Source organism: Schistosoma haematobium, chromosome 7, assembly GCF_000699445.3.
Source record: "Schistosoma haematobium chromosome 7, whole genome shotgun sequence".
Lineage (NCBI taxonomy): Eukaryota > Metazoa > Platyhelminthes > Trematoda > Strigeidida > Schistosomatidae > Schistosoma > Schistosoma haematobium.
Window position 1 is genome coordinate 10117419 of NC_067202.1, and position 16530 is coordinate 10133948.

A 16530-nucleotide genomic window follows, 5' to 3' on the forward strand; every position below is an offset into this window, starting at 1 on the left:
GGTTCGTTTATGTACAGAAAATCTAGGATTTTTTCACAGTATTTTAGATGTCTTTTCGTTTCCAGAAAGTTCTGGAATGCTAATAAACATAGTAGCAGTATAAGTAATCATCCAGTCAGGAACTCAACATGTGACGTTTCATTTTCTAGATGCTTCTGGCAAAAGTTCGACTGAACGCTGATTGAATAAGACACTTCTCAATGTTTTCAGAGCCTTTCTTGGCTTTTTTCGAGGAGTTTTCTAGATCGTTCCAACAATTGCAAGTTTTAAATTTTGTTTACTCGTCAAAAGAAATCCATTTACTGATAAACGATACAAGTTTGGAATGGTATCAGCAATATCTCATAAGTTTTTTTAAGTGCTTTTCCTATAATTTTGGAGCAAAAAGACTGTCACAATCATAGACCTTTAAAAAATCATTAGCCTTAACTTCTAAACATTTATTAATACAGTGGCTTATTCACTACGATATTAAATGATTTGATAACATACTATCAATATAAAGCGTTCATGTTACTGATTTGCATATTCTAGTTATTACATTGTAACTTCACCGATATAATTCTAACAGCACTAAGGACATGATGAACATGACATTAGTTAATACTCAGTAATCAACCAATATACATGCTAAACACCTTACAAATCTATTGAATCAAACGTCGTTCCTTTTTACTGCTATATATGAGCATACATACAAGCGAAAATATTATCCAGTTACATTATGCTTTGTTTGTTAGATCTTAAACATTAAATTTAGTTGTAAAAACTTTACAACTGCAAAGACAATACTCTTCTTTTGATGCAAACATATTGCAATGCAAATGAGTAAAACAAGTAAAGTTAAGGTCATTCGGGAAAATCGAACTCTTTATCTTTGGAAAACTTACGAACTATAACCAATAAGAATCCAGATTATTAAATAAGGAATAAAAAATCTTCAGACCATTCTAGCCAGTCAATCACACTGAAGTTTACGATCAATATTAAACGCTTCCAAATGAATCGTTCATACAAATTGTGTTAACGCACTGTGAAGATGTGCTCTAAATATTTTACTATTAAAACGTTTATTTTTAACAATGTTGAGACTATAATTTATGAACGACCTTTGAGCGACGCTAATTGATGGTTATAAAGCAGAATGAAGAGTAAAATATTATGATTTACAGTTGATGGTTAGGAATTAGATTTATGGTTTTCATCACGAACTGACATCAGCTAAAATGTCAGGACGCTATTTTGACAATTTGGTGAATGAATTTCGCGCCAAAATCCTAAACCTGTCATTCTAAATGTGATTGGTTCGTCCATAAATTACAGTCTCGCCTGGTGTAAATTCATACTTCAAATATCTTTTATTAAAAATTACCAGCTTCTTTAACATTTATTCTGTTTTTTTTTTCATTTCACATGAAATCTAGAATGTCTCAGCATCCTGTTCACATTACTATTTCACGTCCTGTCCTGATAAAACCTAGTGTGTCAACTACCAGTAATGCACATTCAACTAGTAGTAGATCCCTTGGAAATTTAATTAATAAAACATGTTTTTCTGCACATAAAAAGTTATCAAAGGAATCAACAAAATTGATTCAACCAACAAATATTTCAAAAGTGAGTCATACAGAGTTTTTTTCATCTTTACCATACCATCAACATCCTTATGATATATCTTCACTACCATCATCTTCATTCATAACAGTTCCATTAACTTCATCTTCATTTATTGACTATTTGAAACTTTCCAGTTATCTTAATTCATCGAATTTACACCACAATTCCAGTTCAACAATTTGTTCATCTATAAACCACTGTATAATACCGAAATTCTCTATTCCTCAATCTATTTCTTTACATCAAACAATGAATGAACAATTGGCTAGAATACATCAAGATAATTCTCAAATAGCTGCTATTCTATCCCCTAATCAAAATATTCCTCATCATAATCAGGAACAACAACAACAACAACAAATAAATGATGCAGACGATATCGCTTTAGTTAGAATACCATATAACGAAAATTATACAAAATCTAACAAAGTAAGTTCTAATTTTTCTTTTTTTTCTGCACAAGACACTGATTTGTTGTTCAACTTTTGAATAATCAGTCTTTTATAAATACAACCATTGCTCTTTTACTTAATTATTGAATTGAGTAAAATGCTTACTTAAATGGAACTCTATTATATAATTTAAGTCCAACTGGTTGAATTTCCATGGTTCATCAGGACGTTTGGTACCTGTGTGGTCGCGCCATAGGATTGAGCTGTACTATACAGATTGTAGAGTTAAAGCCTATACGGTGTCTGGTTCTCTTGTGAAGCGGGATTGAACTGTACTGTTCGTGTTAAGCCTGGGCGGTGTCTCGCTCTCCTGTTAAACGGGAGTGAGCTGATCTGTTTGGGTTGTCACGTGAACGTCTGGATGGTGTCTAGTTCTCCCAAAAACCAATGTAAAATTACCCTGGCCTACAAGGGTATATTATATAACTGATTAAATTTCTAAGTGGGTAATTCAAAAAATTATTCCTGAAAGCTAAATGGTACAATCTTTGATTGTGAAATCAGATAACCTGGTTTAAATCCAATGAGTAGAGTAAATTACGTCATGATTACAGGTCATGCTTTGCTGAAGTGATGTCACCTAGTTTAAAACATAATTTTAAAGCTTCCTACTGATTCCTTCGAACAGCCTGACATTTCTGATTGTATCGTTATTAATCTAACATTAATCTAACATCTAACATTTAAATAAGTTAATATTAGAGTAAGCTTATAATACGAAATCCGAAAAAATTAGTATCACGTTGACTAAAATGAAATAAACGGAACTCTGATAAAATCTGTAATGGCTTTGCTTCGTTAATCGATCACTTCGATAACCGTCATAATATAAATCTCAACGGTATTTGAAATTAGAAGGCAATGAGAAGCGGCAACTACAGTTTATTAGCGGATAGCGCACATCACAAAGCTATAAGCACATCAAGCGAATTTGAAGCAGTGAGGTGAATATGTGTGTGCGAACGAATACATAAGCAAATTTATAGTCGAATTGCATAAAGGCACAACAACGCAAAGCAGAAGCTAATAATAGGATTTGAGTACATATATACATGGGGAAGAGGATGAACCATGAAGTGATATTTAAGAAATCAACATTTTAGCCCGAGTCTGTCATGTGATCTAGTGGTCATAACGGTACAACGAAATATGCGAATTGTTACTGTTGAAATAACATTGTCTATTAAGTTAGTTAATAAAAAAAGGCTTAACTAAGATTAACCATACTCGAAATTGGTTGTAGGATAGTTGCTATAAGTCTTTTAACACACAGAACTAAGCAACTTCATTCATTCAATAAACCTACTTGTAATTATTTTCGAGTAAACTGATTTTAACACGACATATTTTTTATGCTCTTCGTTAAGCGTGCAAGACTGTAGTAAGCAATACTTGGAGACGTTGGACGACGTAGTTCAGATTTTGTCATAATGGTTGGGATCCATTCACTATTTGTCATCCCTCGGATCTTTCGTTTTAAAATTACGGTATTTTTTTATCCAGTAGATTCATTCTTTTTTCTTGAATCAAGTATTTTTTTTAATAAGAAATCTTGTTTACTACTATTGGTAATGTTACTATTTCCCCTACCTTGACATTTGGCTTGACCAACACATCTCACTGTTGTGTTGTGACTTGTCAACCTTAACAGATGGACAATTGTGCCAGATTTCATGATGCTTGTGGATGACCAACTGATTATATTAGCTTATCATAAATGGACACAATGAACTGTTTTCGCATTGGCTGTGACTGATATATGGATTTGCAGTAACCGTATGAACTCAATTCCACTACCGACCATCTACAACTTCTTACGAGTGGACTTTATGTATAGAAAATAACATAATTTGTGAAAGCGAAATGATTTTATCGAAAGAGGGATTCCAAGAATTATTAAATAACCGTTACAGATCCCACAAAAGTTTTTTTTAAAAAACACTAAACAGATGTAATTTCAACTTATTTGTATATATTGATTTGCAACCTGTATTATAATTTCGGTTTTTCGTGTGTGGCATTCACTAGTACTATTCAGGTAAACTGAACTTATATTTACGTTGAAGAGTGCTTTGATGATTAACCTGTGAAAGCGCTTCTTATGATGTTTTATTCATTTATTTATATAAACAAATAAACAGTGGTACAAGAAGGCACCAAATAGTTATGCGTCACATAAATCATTCGATTTTTATGAGGGCTGAGATACTGCCCGGGTGCGAACCGAAACAAGCGGTTTTCTTAGGGAGCCACATCCCGAGCCCTTGACCTAAAAGTTTAAACTACAAGACACTGGAGCAACGTAAGGAGATGCCGTCCCATAATAGCCAGTGACCAACGATTGGTTCATACGCCATTTGTTCACTCAGGATCCTGAAGCCCATGGGCACCATTGGTTTGAATGAGGGTTTTCCAACTCCTCTAGGGAAAAGCAAGATTCTCCCATACAACACATCATGCACCAATCAAATCACACTTGACGGAGAAGCTTTGGAAGATGTAAACACCTTTACATATCTAGGCATCATTGATGAACACGGTGGATCTTATGCAGACGTGAAGGTGTGGATCAGCAAAGTAAGAGCAGCATGTTCACGACTGACGAACATCTGGAACTCAAAACAACTGTCTGTTAACCAACACCAAGATCAGGATTTTCAATACAAATGTCAACACAGTTCTACTGTATGGGGCGGGGATTCGGAGAACTACGAAAGCCATCATCCAGAAGATACAAGTGTTTATTAACAGTTATCTTCGCAAAATACTTCGGATCGGTTGGCCAAACACTATCGGCAACAACCTATTGTGGGAGAGAACAAACCAGATCCCAGTGGAGAAAGAAATCAGGAAGAAGCGCTGGAGGTGGATAGGACACACATTGAGGAATGCACCCAACTGCGTCACAAGACAAGCCCTCACATGGAATCCTCAAGGCCAAGGGAAAAGAGCAAGAGAAATGGGGACAGACATGAGAAAAATGAACAAGAATTGGCTAGAACTGGAAAGGAAGGCCCAGGACAAAGTCGGTCGGAGATTGCTGGTCAGCGGCCTATGCTCCATTGGGAGTAACAGGCGTAAGTAAGTAAGTAAGTAATTCAATACAAGAATATGTAGTCAATTTAGCATCAAACTTATGTTAATAATGATAAAAATGAATTTCATCAATTATTTCCCCTTTTTTCCAATGAAAAATTCACTAATCATACCAGTTTCTATAATTGTGCATCAATGGAACAATTAAATCAATATCAATCACAATATCCAATGAATATGACGATGATGATGATGAAAGCACCAACTGTACAATTTAGTTCAAATCAATTTCATACTGATTTAGAATATTATGATTGGTTGAATCTTCTTGAAATAAAAGTTCTATTATTATTATTATTATTTCCTAATTTATTACTAATTGTACAAAAAAATTCTAACGATTTCTTTACTGTGATTAAAGATCTTATTTATCATACAAAAATAATACATAATAACATTCCACAATATGCATCAGGTAAGTGAATTAATTATCAAAAATTCATGAGTCAATTGAAGCTAGACAACCATAGAAAACCTGGAAGCACTAGACAGCCGTTTCGTCTTAGTATAGGACTCCTCAGTAGTGTGCATTTACGACCCCGCCTCGCGAGATTAGAACTCAGGACTTATCAGTCTCGCGTGCGAACGCCTAACCTCTGGACCAACAGTGTTAATGTCTAGCTTCAACCAATCCACGAAATTGCGCCAATGTCCACCAATGTCATCATTGAGTTACTATCTCACAACTGACTCGGTTTAACTCCACTGATCATCACCGTCCAGTGCTTCCAGGTTTTCCATTATGGTCTAGCTTTGATTAACTCATGAATTCAACAATTAAATTACTATAATATTCACAAAACTACTCTCCGATTTTAATAAGAATGATAGTAAAACTACTTTTACATAGTTCGAAATCATTTATTTGAAAATTAGAAATTGTAATTGATATTTAAACATATGATGAATGCAGTGTAAGGTATTCAGTATGAATCTATTTGTAATTCATTGATTCAGTTATTTTCATTATGTTCCCACCTGTAAATAAATAAACTCAAGTTATGTCTCTGGTATTGTTTTAAGCTGACAATTCTTATCGAGATTATTAAGAATTGATATGTTGTATTTAAATCATAATTAAACTTCCCATGTGGCTGTTTGAAACTATACAACGTCACTTTACAGAATCTTCCTGAAAAAAACATATTTGAAAATGGATGGTTAGTTAGGTGATATGAAAAGATTATTTCAGTATCCAGACAGTTTTTGTCATGGACCGACATTAGCTCATGTGATATTATGAAGCTATGGTTTCCTACAATATCTCTGTTGTATAAAATTACAAAGTAGTTCACAATATAAGCCGGTATGAATGTCAAACCAGCTTTGTTAGTAAAATATGATCTTATGTTTTCTTACTATCAGATTTTTGGTAATGAAGATTAAGATAAGTATACCTGAAAAATATGATCAAGTACTAACTTCGATATCACTCATACTCATAATGGTTAATTTTACATCATTCAATATTATTTGATAACTTACATACTAACCCCAGTGTATAGCAGATCATCTTAGTATTCTGCTCAAAGATTTAGCACTCTTAATAAGTACAGCGTACCAAATAAAATATGCACAAACAAATAAACCAGATTATTAGTTCGATTCCGTACGTAACGTCATAAAAAATTTCAGGGGTGGAATGATTTCAGATGTCAATGAAACTGGTGATTGCATAACTTATTACACAATAACTATCTAACATTACTATATCAAGCCGACCAACTGTATAGTTACAAATAGCAAGTCGCTGATTACTATTCAGTCACTGGCTATTGTAATTTTGTATCTCAGCAGATGTTCAGTAGAGCAATTGAATGGGGTGATTTCAATTCGTGGTTTAAAAATAAACTAAGTACAAGAATTCTTGAGATTTGAATTTCATTTCCTACGACTACAATTTGTCACCAAAAAGTCTATCATTTATTGTAAAACTATTTGGTGGCCTCATTTCTATAAAATACATGTTGATGATCTCAAGGTGTCTGAAATAATCGTGTATTATATTAATTTACAGCAAACTGATTCATTGAGAGTGATAAATTAATGTTTGATTGTTTGTTCTTTGAAACAGGGTTTTATTTTTCAAATTACGTGTTACAGATAAACTTGGGCATTTTTCCCTTGATTGATTAATTAAATTTAAAATTCTAAATAGCATTAAAATCATTACATTTGATACATGGTTTTATTCGTTACAGACCAACTAATGCTACAATATATGATGGAAAGCAATCGTAAGCGGGATGTTCACTCTCAAGGTTCAGATGCTCACAAATGGCTTGTTCGAATACAATGACATATGATTTACCGTGGCAACTGATGGAGAGGCGTTAGTAGTAGCAGTTCGGAACTCTAACGCTCATCTATTTTTCATTATTCTAATCTATTTACTTGAAATAATTAAGTAGTTCATGTCTTTTTTTGAAAAAAGACGGAAATTCGGTACGAATGAAAGTCAATTCTAGAATGAAAAACAAGTGTTGTCATTGTGAATGTAATTTCCTGTAAACGACTTGTAAATTGTGTAAATGTCGATATTACTTCTGTGCATTATTTCACTGTTTCTAACTTTGTCTGTGTTGCTTATTTTATCTTACTTTCTGTTTTATGAAACCATGTTCATCAATATGGCAGTAGCATCAGAAGCGGCTTCCCAATGCACATTCAATAAAATAATGATTACAATTACTAGCCTGTTAAAATTCCTATTTTCTGGTAATTTCGGCACTAGATGTGCTGGAGAATAGTTAATATTTCGGTTTTACATTTGTACAGTTTACCACCAATGAAAAGAGATGTTAAGTCAATCTTCCTAATATACTTGGGATACAAATGAAAATTAATCTTTATTTTTTTCTAAGCACTTAGTCTCAGTGACTAAATACGAATTACATCTTTCTTGAAGGCTATAGGGGTCCTGTGTCTGATTCCAGTTAAATTGTTGGATGATTGTTTTTGAAATATACATGCTGTCGACCCCCGTATATTTTTATTGACTCAATACGCGTTAGAGAATAACTGGATAAAATAAGTCAAATACGAGAATGAAATTTGAATAAGTGTATTTCGTACACTTATTGATCTGAACAGACAACCAGGGTAACTAAATGAAGAAAGCGAAACGAAAAGAAATGACGCTCAGTAGGATAGGCGAGTAAAGAAACTGGTTTTGATTAAGCGTGACAGTATTTATATTCAGGAAAACTAAACTGCAGGCATGTGATGTATAGGATAAGTAATTAACACGTATACGTCCATGTAAAAATAGGGTTAATAGGTAAACAGTTGACAAGGCTTGAGAATAATGAACATATTAGTCCGTCCAGAAGTTACAATAGCCCGTATGGGCTTGGCATAGTGCCATTCACTACAAGGCATCTATATATTACTTCCTAATGACGAGAAATAAGCTCGTGAAGAGTTAACATAATTATAAAAAAGGCTTATTACGACTCAAGTTCTAGGGTATAAATGTTGCTAATATATTGCTAATCGATTTCTTGGCAAGCAGACCTGCTTATTACACTCAATAGAACTATAAATGCATATTGTTATTAATGTCATGTGTGTTGCTTTTGAGATTCAGCCAACCATTTGTTTAGTCTTTTTTGATAAGTGAATCCCTCAAGGAAGCACCATGATATTTCTTCTAGTTTAAAGTCTTAGCTTATAACTAGAATCATGACAACAACAAAATACAGATGATATTTTAGTTTCTGTTAAAAAAAAACTCTCCAGCTAAGTGTGCACGCGTTTTTATGTTGATTTTTACAATGAGACTATCTGAATTGATGGCTTAACAACAAGAAAGGTCATACACAAGACTTCAAGAATAAGAAATCAATGCTATTTTCGTCAAACATGTTAGCGGTTATCTTAACTCAGTAGTTTAGTGATGAGGGTTTTGGCAACAGGCATTGAACTAGAGTCTTTGAGTATAACTTAACTTTGAGATGCAGGTAAATTCACAACTTAACTAATTTAAAACTAAATGCACATTATGTACTTTATTACTAGCCACAATACAAAAATTTAATCATAAATGTACATCACTGTCGATTTTTTAGCCTTGCTGAAAGGTGTTTCAAACATAATAGCAGAAGAATATAAATGAAATAAAGATAGCGTATAGTAACTTTCCACTTGAAATTCGTTTACAGGTCATTAAATTACTTATATTTCTTCAAGCAACCAGATGACGACAGATTGTATGAAGGTGTGTAATCCAAGTATGGCCAAGAATCCTTCGAATTGTATGTTTTCCTGAAGCTACATACAACAATGAAGTTAGGATACAGCAAAAACCTTGTCTTAATAAAACAGGAGGCTAGAACAGAGAAACACGATGTATTTTTACGCTGCAGAAACAGCGGGAACTATTAGCAAACGCGATAAGCGATACATATTGTACGATAGAAGACGCAATATTTGTCACGTTTTTGAAAACTAGTTGAGTTTTTGTCACTTTATATGTTAACTCAATAGATGAAACCTAACCTTATTGTTTTCACTAGATCGAATGATACAAGAATTTTCGGACAAAGTACAAAACAGGGGAGAGTAAGTATTAATGTGTAATAAATGCAAACAGATCGGAAATGTTGTAAAGACGTTTCAATTAATTAAATTATTAAGTTTATGTTAACTTCAAAAGTTTAACACAACCAATCTATCGTTATCCGTTAATTTTTAAAGATTGGTTTAGTTGAGAAATCTCTAGGAAAACAGAATTATACTTAACGTTCACTACTGGTTGTTGAGACAGAACGAAAGTCTGAGCTTCATGCATAGTGTTAGCTAGTTGTAAAAGTGGCGTGAAATACAGTATCCTTTGTCTCGTATCCGAATAACATTAGATTTTCTTCCCGCAATTTTTACCGACTTTGGGAAAATCATCGAAATCCCCTCTCATCTGGGTTTTACGGTAAAAGGATGATATACTGACGACATCATTTTTACTGGACCTACTGAGGAGGAACTGTTCCGTAGACTTGATAGTGTCCTGTCAAAATTAAAACAGTCTAGCTTACAATTACGTGATTATTAGTGCAATTTCTTCAAACAAACCACCAAGTATCTCGAGTTTGTGATCGACAAAGACGGTTGTGAAACCAACTCAGATAATACCAGTGAGATTAGTCGAATGCCAGTACCACAAAATGTTGGCAAGCTACGATCATTCTAGCTCATGACCTATGTTTACATAAACTGAGACACCCACTGAATCAACGTTTGTTAAATGGTGCGACATGGTGAGAGTCAAAGAAATGCGAAAGATCGTTTGACAGAATAAAATAAATATTTTATTCTGATTTACTATAAATCCACTATATCCCTTAATTAGAAATTGTGGTAGTGGCGGACGCCCCAAATTAGAGCATTGGAGCTATAATCATTTATGTTTTTCCCGATGGTACGGAGAAGGTCATTTCTCATGCTTCACGGATACTCCTTTAAGGAGAAGGTAATTATAGCCAAATTTCTAAGGAAAGACCTTATCTGGTTTTCTCAATCAAGAAGCTCCATAAAATGTTCCATGGTCGGTGTTCCAGATTGTCTACAGACCATAAACCATTTGTAGCAATTTTCGGATCAAAAAAGGAATCCAAGTTTACACAAAAAACCACCTCCATCGATAGACATTGACGTTACTAGGCTATAATTTTCATATCAAGTATAAGTCTACAAACGTTTTGGTCATTTTTATGCCCTTTCCAGATTGATTAGTAATCAGAAGCTGAGAGATAAGGACGTTTTCAGTATTTTCACTAATGCTGTTCACTCTGTTAATTTAACTTCAAGAGAATTTACAGAATTCAACAAAACAATCAAATAGTTTGTAAATTAATACACTAACTTCCTCATATCGTTTGTCAGAAGACTTGAAACTGTTCCACAGAAGGAGTGGCTCCCTCTTAATTATTGATAAATGCATCCAGTTTGGTGATCGAGTTGTCACTCTTAATCATCTTCGGGATTAGGCCTGAAGCTTATATACTATTCTCATTCTGGCATGAGTCGCATGAAGTCACTAGCCCGTGATTACGTATACTGGCCAAATATCGATAAATATATTAAAGAAACGGAAATTCGACGCTACAATTGTGCACAGTCATCTAAACTACCCATTAAAGATGAGCCTCGACCATGACCAGGCACGCCTTGATATAGGGTGAATGATTCCTAATTATCGTCGACGGATTTTCAAAATGGCCAAAAGTCTTCATAATGTCCTGTGTGACTACCATCGCCACGATACAAAAGCTCACGAAGTGTTTAGCCGTTTCGGACTACCATATACTATAGTTTCTGATAGTGGAACACAGCTCACTTCAACCCAGTTTGATGAATTCCATAGAGAAAACAGTATCACTCATGTTTGGTTTCCTTTATGTCGCCCTCAATCAAATGGTTAGGCGGAGCGTTTCGGTGATTCATTAAAAACGACTACTCGAAAAGAGGAAGGGGAAGGGATGGTAAAAGAAATCATAGAAAAATTCTTGCTAAGTTACCGTTCAACAGCAAGTCCAGAGACAATTAACGGACTATCACCGGAAAAAAAGCATGTTTGGGTAGACAATTCGGATTGTGTTACAAAATCTGATATCAAGATCAAACGTAATGAAAATAAAAAAGCCGCAGTGCACTGAACAGCGCCGTGTCAAAACCAGAATATTTCTTCTAGCTCAAGCAGTTTTGTTATGGGATTTCCGCGATTCTAGACCATAGCTAGAAAGTGGAACAGTAAACAGAAGAACAGAAGCAGTTAGGTATGAAGTAAAAGTGGGGGAATTCATGCGAATGAGACATAGTAATCATATGTAATCAGGTTTTAAAAGCGTTATAGCTACTCAGGAGTTGAAAAACTTGTCCGGAGATATACTAACTGGATATCCGCTAACAAAACAAAAATCCAACAGGAACTTGGAACACAACCGTGCGACCAATCGAGAAGGTTCCGTTTGCTACAAAAACGAATAAAAACCCTTCGAATGGACCCTCTACGGAAAATTGTTTCTACATATTCAGTTAAAAGAACGGGAGGTGATGTGATGGGATTAAAAGGCAAAATGAAATTTTGGTTCTTTGTGATTTTTGGTTACCATTACTTATGTTTGTCTTTTTAATTCACGATGATGACTATTCAGAGTAATATTTGTTTTTGTTTTTCATTCATCACAGCACTAATTTATTTGAGTGTGATATTCTTGTATTAAAGTAAGGTGAACTATGTTCAGCATGACATGCATCATCACGTAATGTCATAACCTTTGATACTTTCCATATATGTGATTTCATCCTAATTAATTATGAAAATAGCTATACAATCAATATAAAATGAGTGTGTTTTCAACTGGGATCGTCGTCTCATTTTAAGGCTAATAAATCTTCATTCGTACTAGTTTTAACGTTCTTACTTCGCTTCATGAGAATAGCAATGGTTCCCCGACCTTACAAGTATAAGTGATAAGCGACGAGGATATAACATACTTCGTTAATAATAACACACTCCAGAGTGAGTCAATGATTGTGCACATATATACGTGTCAGCGCGTACACTGAGAGACGTGCGGATAGATATGATGTTGTGAGTGATAATGCAATAAGTAGTTGTATTTTGAATTAAGTAGTATGAGGCGTGTTGTTTGTGTGCAGTAGAGTTGAAGTGATTTTGCTATTTGTCATATTGAGGTGGATGTGGCAAGTGATTTATATCGTGTGGAGTGATGAAAGAAGGGAGATAAAATGGTACGATCGTCGATAATATGACTGCTTATGTACCTTGAGGAATTTGGAAGGGGATTTGATTTATATTAATAGTCTTAGCCTTACGCCTGTTACTCCCAATGGAGCATAGGCCGCTGACCAGCATTCTCCAACCCACTCTGTCCTGGGCCTTCTTTTCTAGTTCCATCCAATTCTTGTTCATTTTTCTCATGTCTATCTCCATTTCTCGGCGTAATGTGTTCTTTGGTCTTCCTCTTTTCCTTTGACCTTCAGGATTCCATGTGAGGGCTTGTCTTGTGACGCAGTTGGGTGCATTCCTCAATGTGTGTCCTATCCACCTCCAGCGCTTCTTCCTGATTTCTTCCTCCACTGGGATCTGGTTTGTTCTCTCCCACAGTAGGTTGTTGCTAATAGTGTCCGGCCAATGGATCTGAAGTATTTTGCGTAGACAATTGTTAATAAACACCTGTATTTTCTGGATGATGGCTTTTGTAGTTCTCCAGGTTTCTGCCCCATACAGTAGAACTGTGTTGACATTTGTATTGAAAATCCTGACCTTGGTGTTGGTTGACAGTTGCTTTGAGTTCCAGATGTACCTCAGTTGTAAATATGCTGCTCTTGCTTTGCCGATCCGCGCCTTCACATCTTCATCAGATCCACCCTGTTCATCAATGATGCTGCCCAAATATGTAAAGGTTTTTACATCTCCCAAATCTTCTCCGTCAATTGTGATTGGATTGGTGCATTCTGTGTTGTATCGGAGAATCCTGCTTTTCCCTTTGTGTATATTGAGACCTATTGCTGCTGAGGCTGCTGCCACACTGTTTGTCTTCTCCTGCATCTGTTGTTGCGTTTGGGATAGAAGGGCCAGATCATCTGCGAAGTCTAGGTCATCCAACTGCATCTTAGATGTCCATTGTATCCCGCGCTTTCCTTCAGACGTTGACGTCTTCATGATCCAGTCGATCACCAGGAGAAAGAGAAAGGGTGAGAGTAAGCAACCTTGCCTAACACCGGTCTTCACTTTGAACGACTTTGTCAACTGTCCTCCATGCACGATTTTGCAGTTTAATCCATCATATGAGTTCTGTATGATATTGACTATCTTCTGAGGCACGCCGTAGTGTCGAAGAAGTTTCCATAGTGTTGGTCTGTCCACGCTATCAAATGCCTTTTCGTAGTCAATGAAGTTGATGTAGAGTGATGAATCCCATTCAATTGATTGTTCCACAATGATCCGTAGAGTTGCGATTTGGTCTGTACACGATCTATCCTTACGGAATCCTGCCTGTTGGTCACGAAGTTGGGCGTCTACGCAGTCCTTCATCCTGTTTAACAATATCCTGTTGAAGACTTTTCCCGGTATTGAGAGAAGAGTGATGCCCCTGTAGTTATCACACTTGCTGAGATCGCCTTTCTTCGGTATTTTGATCAGAAGTCCTTCTTTCCAGTCTGTTGGTACTTGTTCCTCATCCCAAATCTTATTGAAGAGAATGTGGAGTATCCTTGCAGTTGCCGCTACGTCTGCTTTTAGTGCCTCTGCTGGGATGTTGTCCGGTCCTGCTGCTTTGCCACTCTTGATTTGTCTGATGGCCATGCTGATTTCTTCAATTGTTGGTGGGCCAACATTGATTGGGAGGTCCGTGGGTGCTGCTTCGATATTGGGTGGGTTCAGTGGGGCTGGTCGATTCAAGAGTTCTTTGAAGTGTTCTACCCACCTGTTTTGTTGCTCTTCAATGTTGGTGATTACCTTGCCTTCCTTGCTTTTCACTGGTCGTTCTGGTTTGCGTCGATTTCCAGAGAGTTTCCTTGTTATGTCATACAATTGTCTCATGTTTCCTTCTCTTGCAGCCTTTTCCGCCGTCGTTGCTAAATCTTCCACATATTTACGTTTGTCGGTTCTGATGCTCCTCTTCACTTGTTTGTTTATTTCCGTGTATTCAGCTTGTGTCTTGGCTTTTTCTGCTCTTGTTCGGCTGGTATTGATCGCTGCCTTCTTGTTCCTCCTTTCTTGAATCTTATCCAGTGTACCAACAGTGATCCATTCCTTGTGGTGGTGCTTCTTGTGACCCAGGACCTCATGACATGTTGAAGTGATTGCCTCTTTGATCCCCTTCCAGTTGCTCTCCACAGTAGTTCCTTCTCCATTGAGTAGATCATGAAAGGCCTGGAACTTGTTGCTGAGGTCTATCTTGAATTTGTTGAGTTTGTTAGTATCCTGGAGAAAGGCCGTATTGAACTTTTGTGATACTGTCTGCCCCGTTGTCCAGTGCTTCTTGAGTTTCAATTTCATCTTGGCGACCAGCAAGTGATGATCTGATGCTATATCAGCTCCTCTCTTGGTTCTCACGTCCTCTATAGTCCTCCTGAACGTTTTGTTGATGCAAATATGGTCGATTTGGTTTTGTGTAGAGTGATCCGGTGAAGTCCATGTGGTTTTGTGTATGCGTTTATGTGGGAATATGGTGCCGCCTATGACCAGTTTATTGAAGGCACATAGATTTGCAAATCTCTCACCGTTTTCGTTTCTTTCTCCCAGTCCGTGTCGTCCCATGACGTCTTCATATCCAGTGTTGTCCGTTCCAACCTTGGCGTTGAAATCTCCCATCAGAATGGTCAGGTCCTTTGTTGGGCACTTCTCGACTATTGACTGCAGCCTATTGTAGAATTGATCTTTAGCGTCTTCATTGTAGTCGTTGGTAGGCGCATAGCATTGGATGATGTTCATTGAAATGCCCTCTTTCTTTGTTTTAAACGAGGCTTTGATGATCCTTGGTCCATGAGATTCCCATCCTATAAGTGCATTTTGCGCTTGTTTGGACAGCATCAATGCAACTCCTTGTGTATGTGGTGCATTTTCTTCTTCATGGCCGGAGTATAACAGGAGCTCTCCTGTAGTTAGTCGTTGTTGTCCAACTTGTGTCCAATGTGTTTCACTGATCCCAAGTACCTCTAGGTTGTATCTTCTCATTTCTGCAGCAATCTGGAAGGCTCTTCCGGTGTCCCACATTGTACGAGTATTCCATGTACCTAAATAAATGGTCGCTCTGGTTGTCAGAAGGGGCATCGGCCTCGTAACTTCCGAAGGGATTCGGCTTTCATCATGAGGCGTCATAATTCTTCTAAATGAAGATCTTCTGACTCCCAGGGCAGAGTTTAAAAGGTTTGAATAATTTTTTCTGGTAAGCGTTTTTTTAGCGAGTTAGTTTTCTACGGGATGGGGACGCTAACCCCATGCCCAACCCTCCTCCTTTATCCGGGCTTGGGACCGGCAGTAGCCCCCGGAGGGACTCCAGGCGGAGTTATGTTAATAGTCTGAAACTTTATATGTTATTTGCTTCAAATGTCTAGTTTATTGTTTCCCTTTCATTTTCTTTTGTTTTTCAGTTTCATCTGTTTGATTGTTCCGAAAGTTTTTTTCCTTCCTCATAACACTTTTGTCTTCTTTTGCATTCCTCTGTCTTTTATGGATCTTTTTATGTTACCTTTTTGTTTGACTTCGGAGGTTTTCATGTTTTTGTTGTTGTTGCATTATTTATATTTCATCATTTGGATCTTACTGGTTATCTCACAACAATTTCGGTTCAGTAGAGTTGAATTACTTTCATTTCTTTTGATATATCCATATTTATCT

General features: G+C 36.3%; 1 protein-coding gene across 2 annotated transcripts in view; it reads left to right on the forward strand.

Moving 5' to 3' along the window:
- Positions 1-8269, forward strand: part of MS3_00009576 (uncharacterized protein) — a gene marked incomplete at its 5' end in the record, with an annotated part of 59458 nt that extends 51189 nt beyond the window's left edge. The window contains 4 exons of one of the 2 annotated variants that reach the window (XM_051217955.1): positions 1425-1617; positions 1752-2046; positions 5282-5580; positions 7367-8269. In XM_051217955.1, coding sequence (XP_051064389.1) covers positions 1425-1617; positions 1752-1760 — 202 coding nt within the window. In that variant the 3' untranslated portion in view covers positions 1761-2046; positions 5282-5580; positions 7367-8269. Of the gene's footprint in view, positions 1-1424; positions 5581-7366 lie in introns of those variants that run through there. The other variant, XM_035731716.2, reaches the window with a different exon arrangement.
- Positions 8270-16530: the final 8261 nt, after the last annotated feature.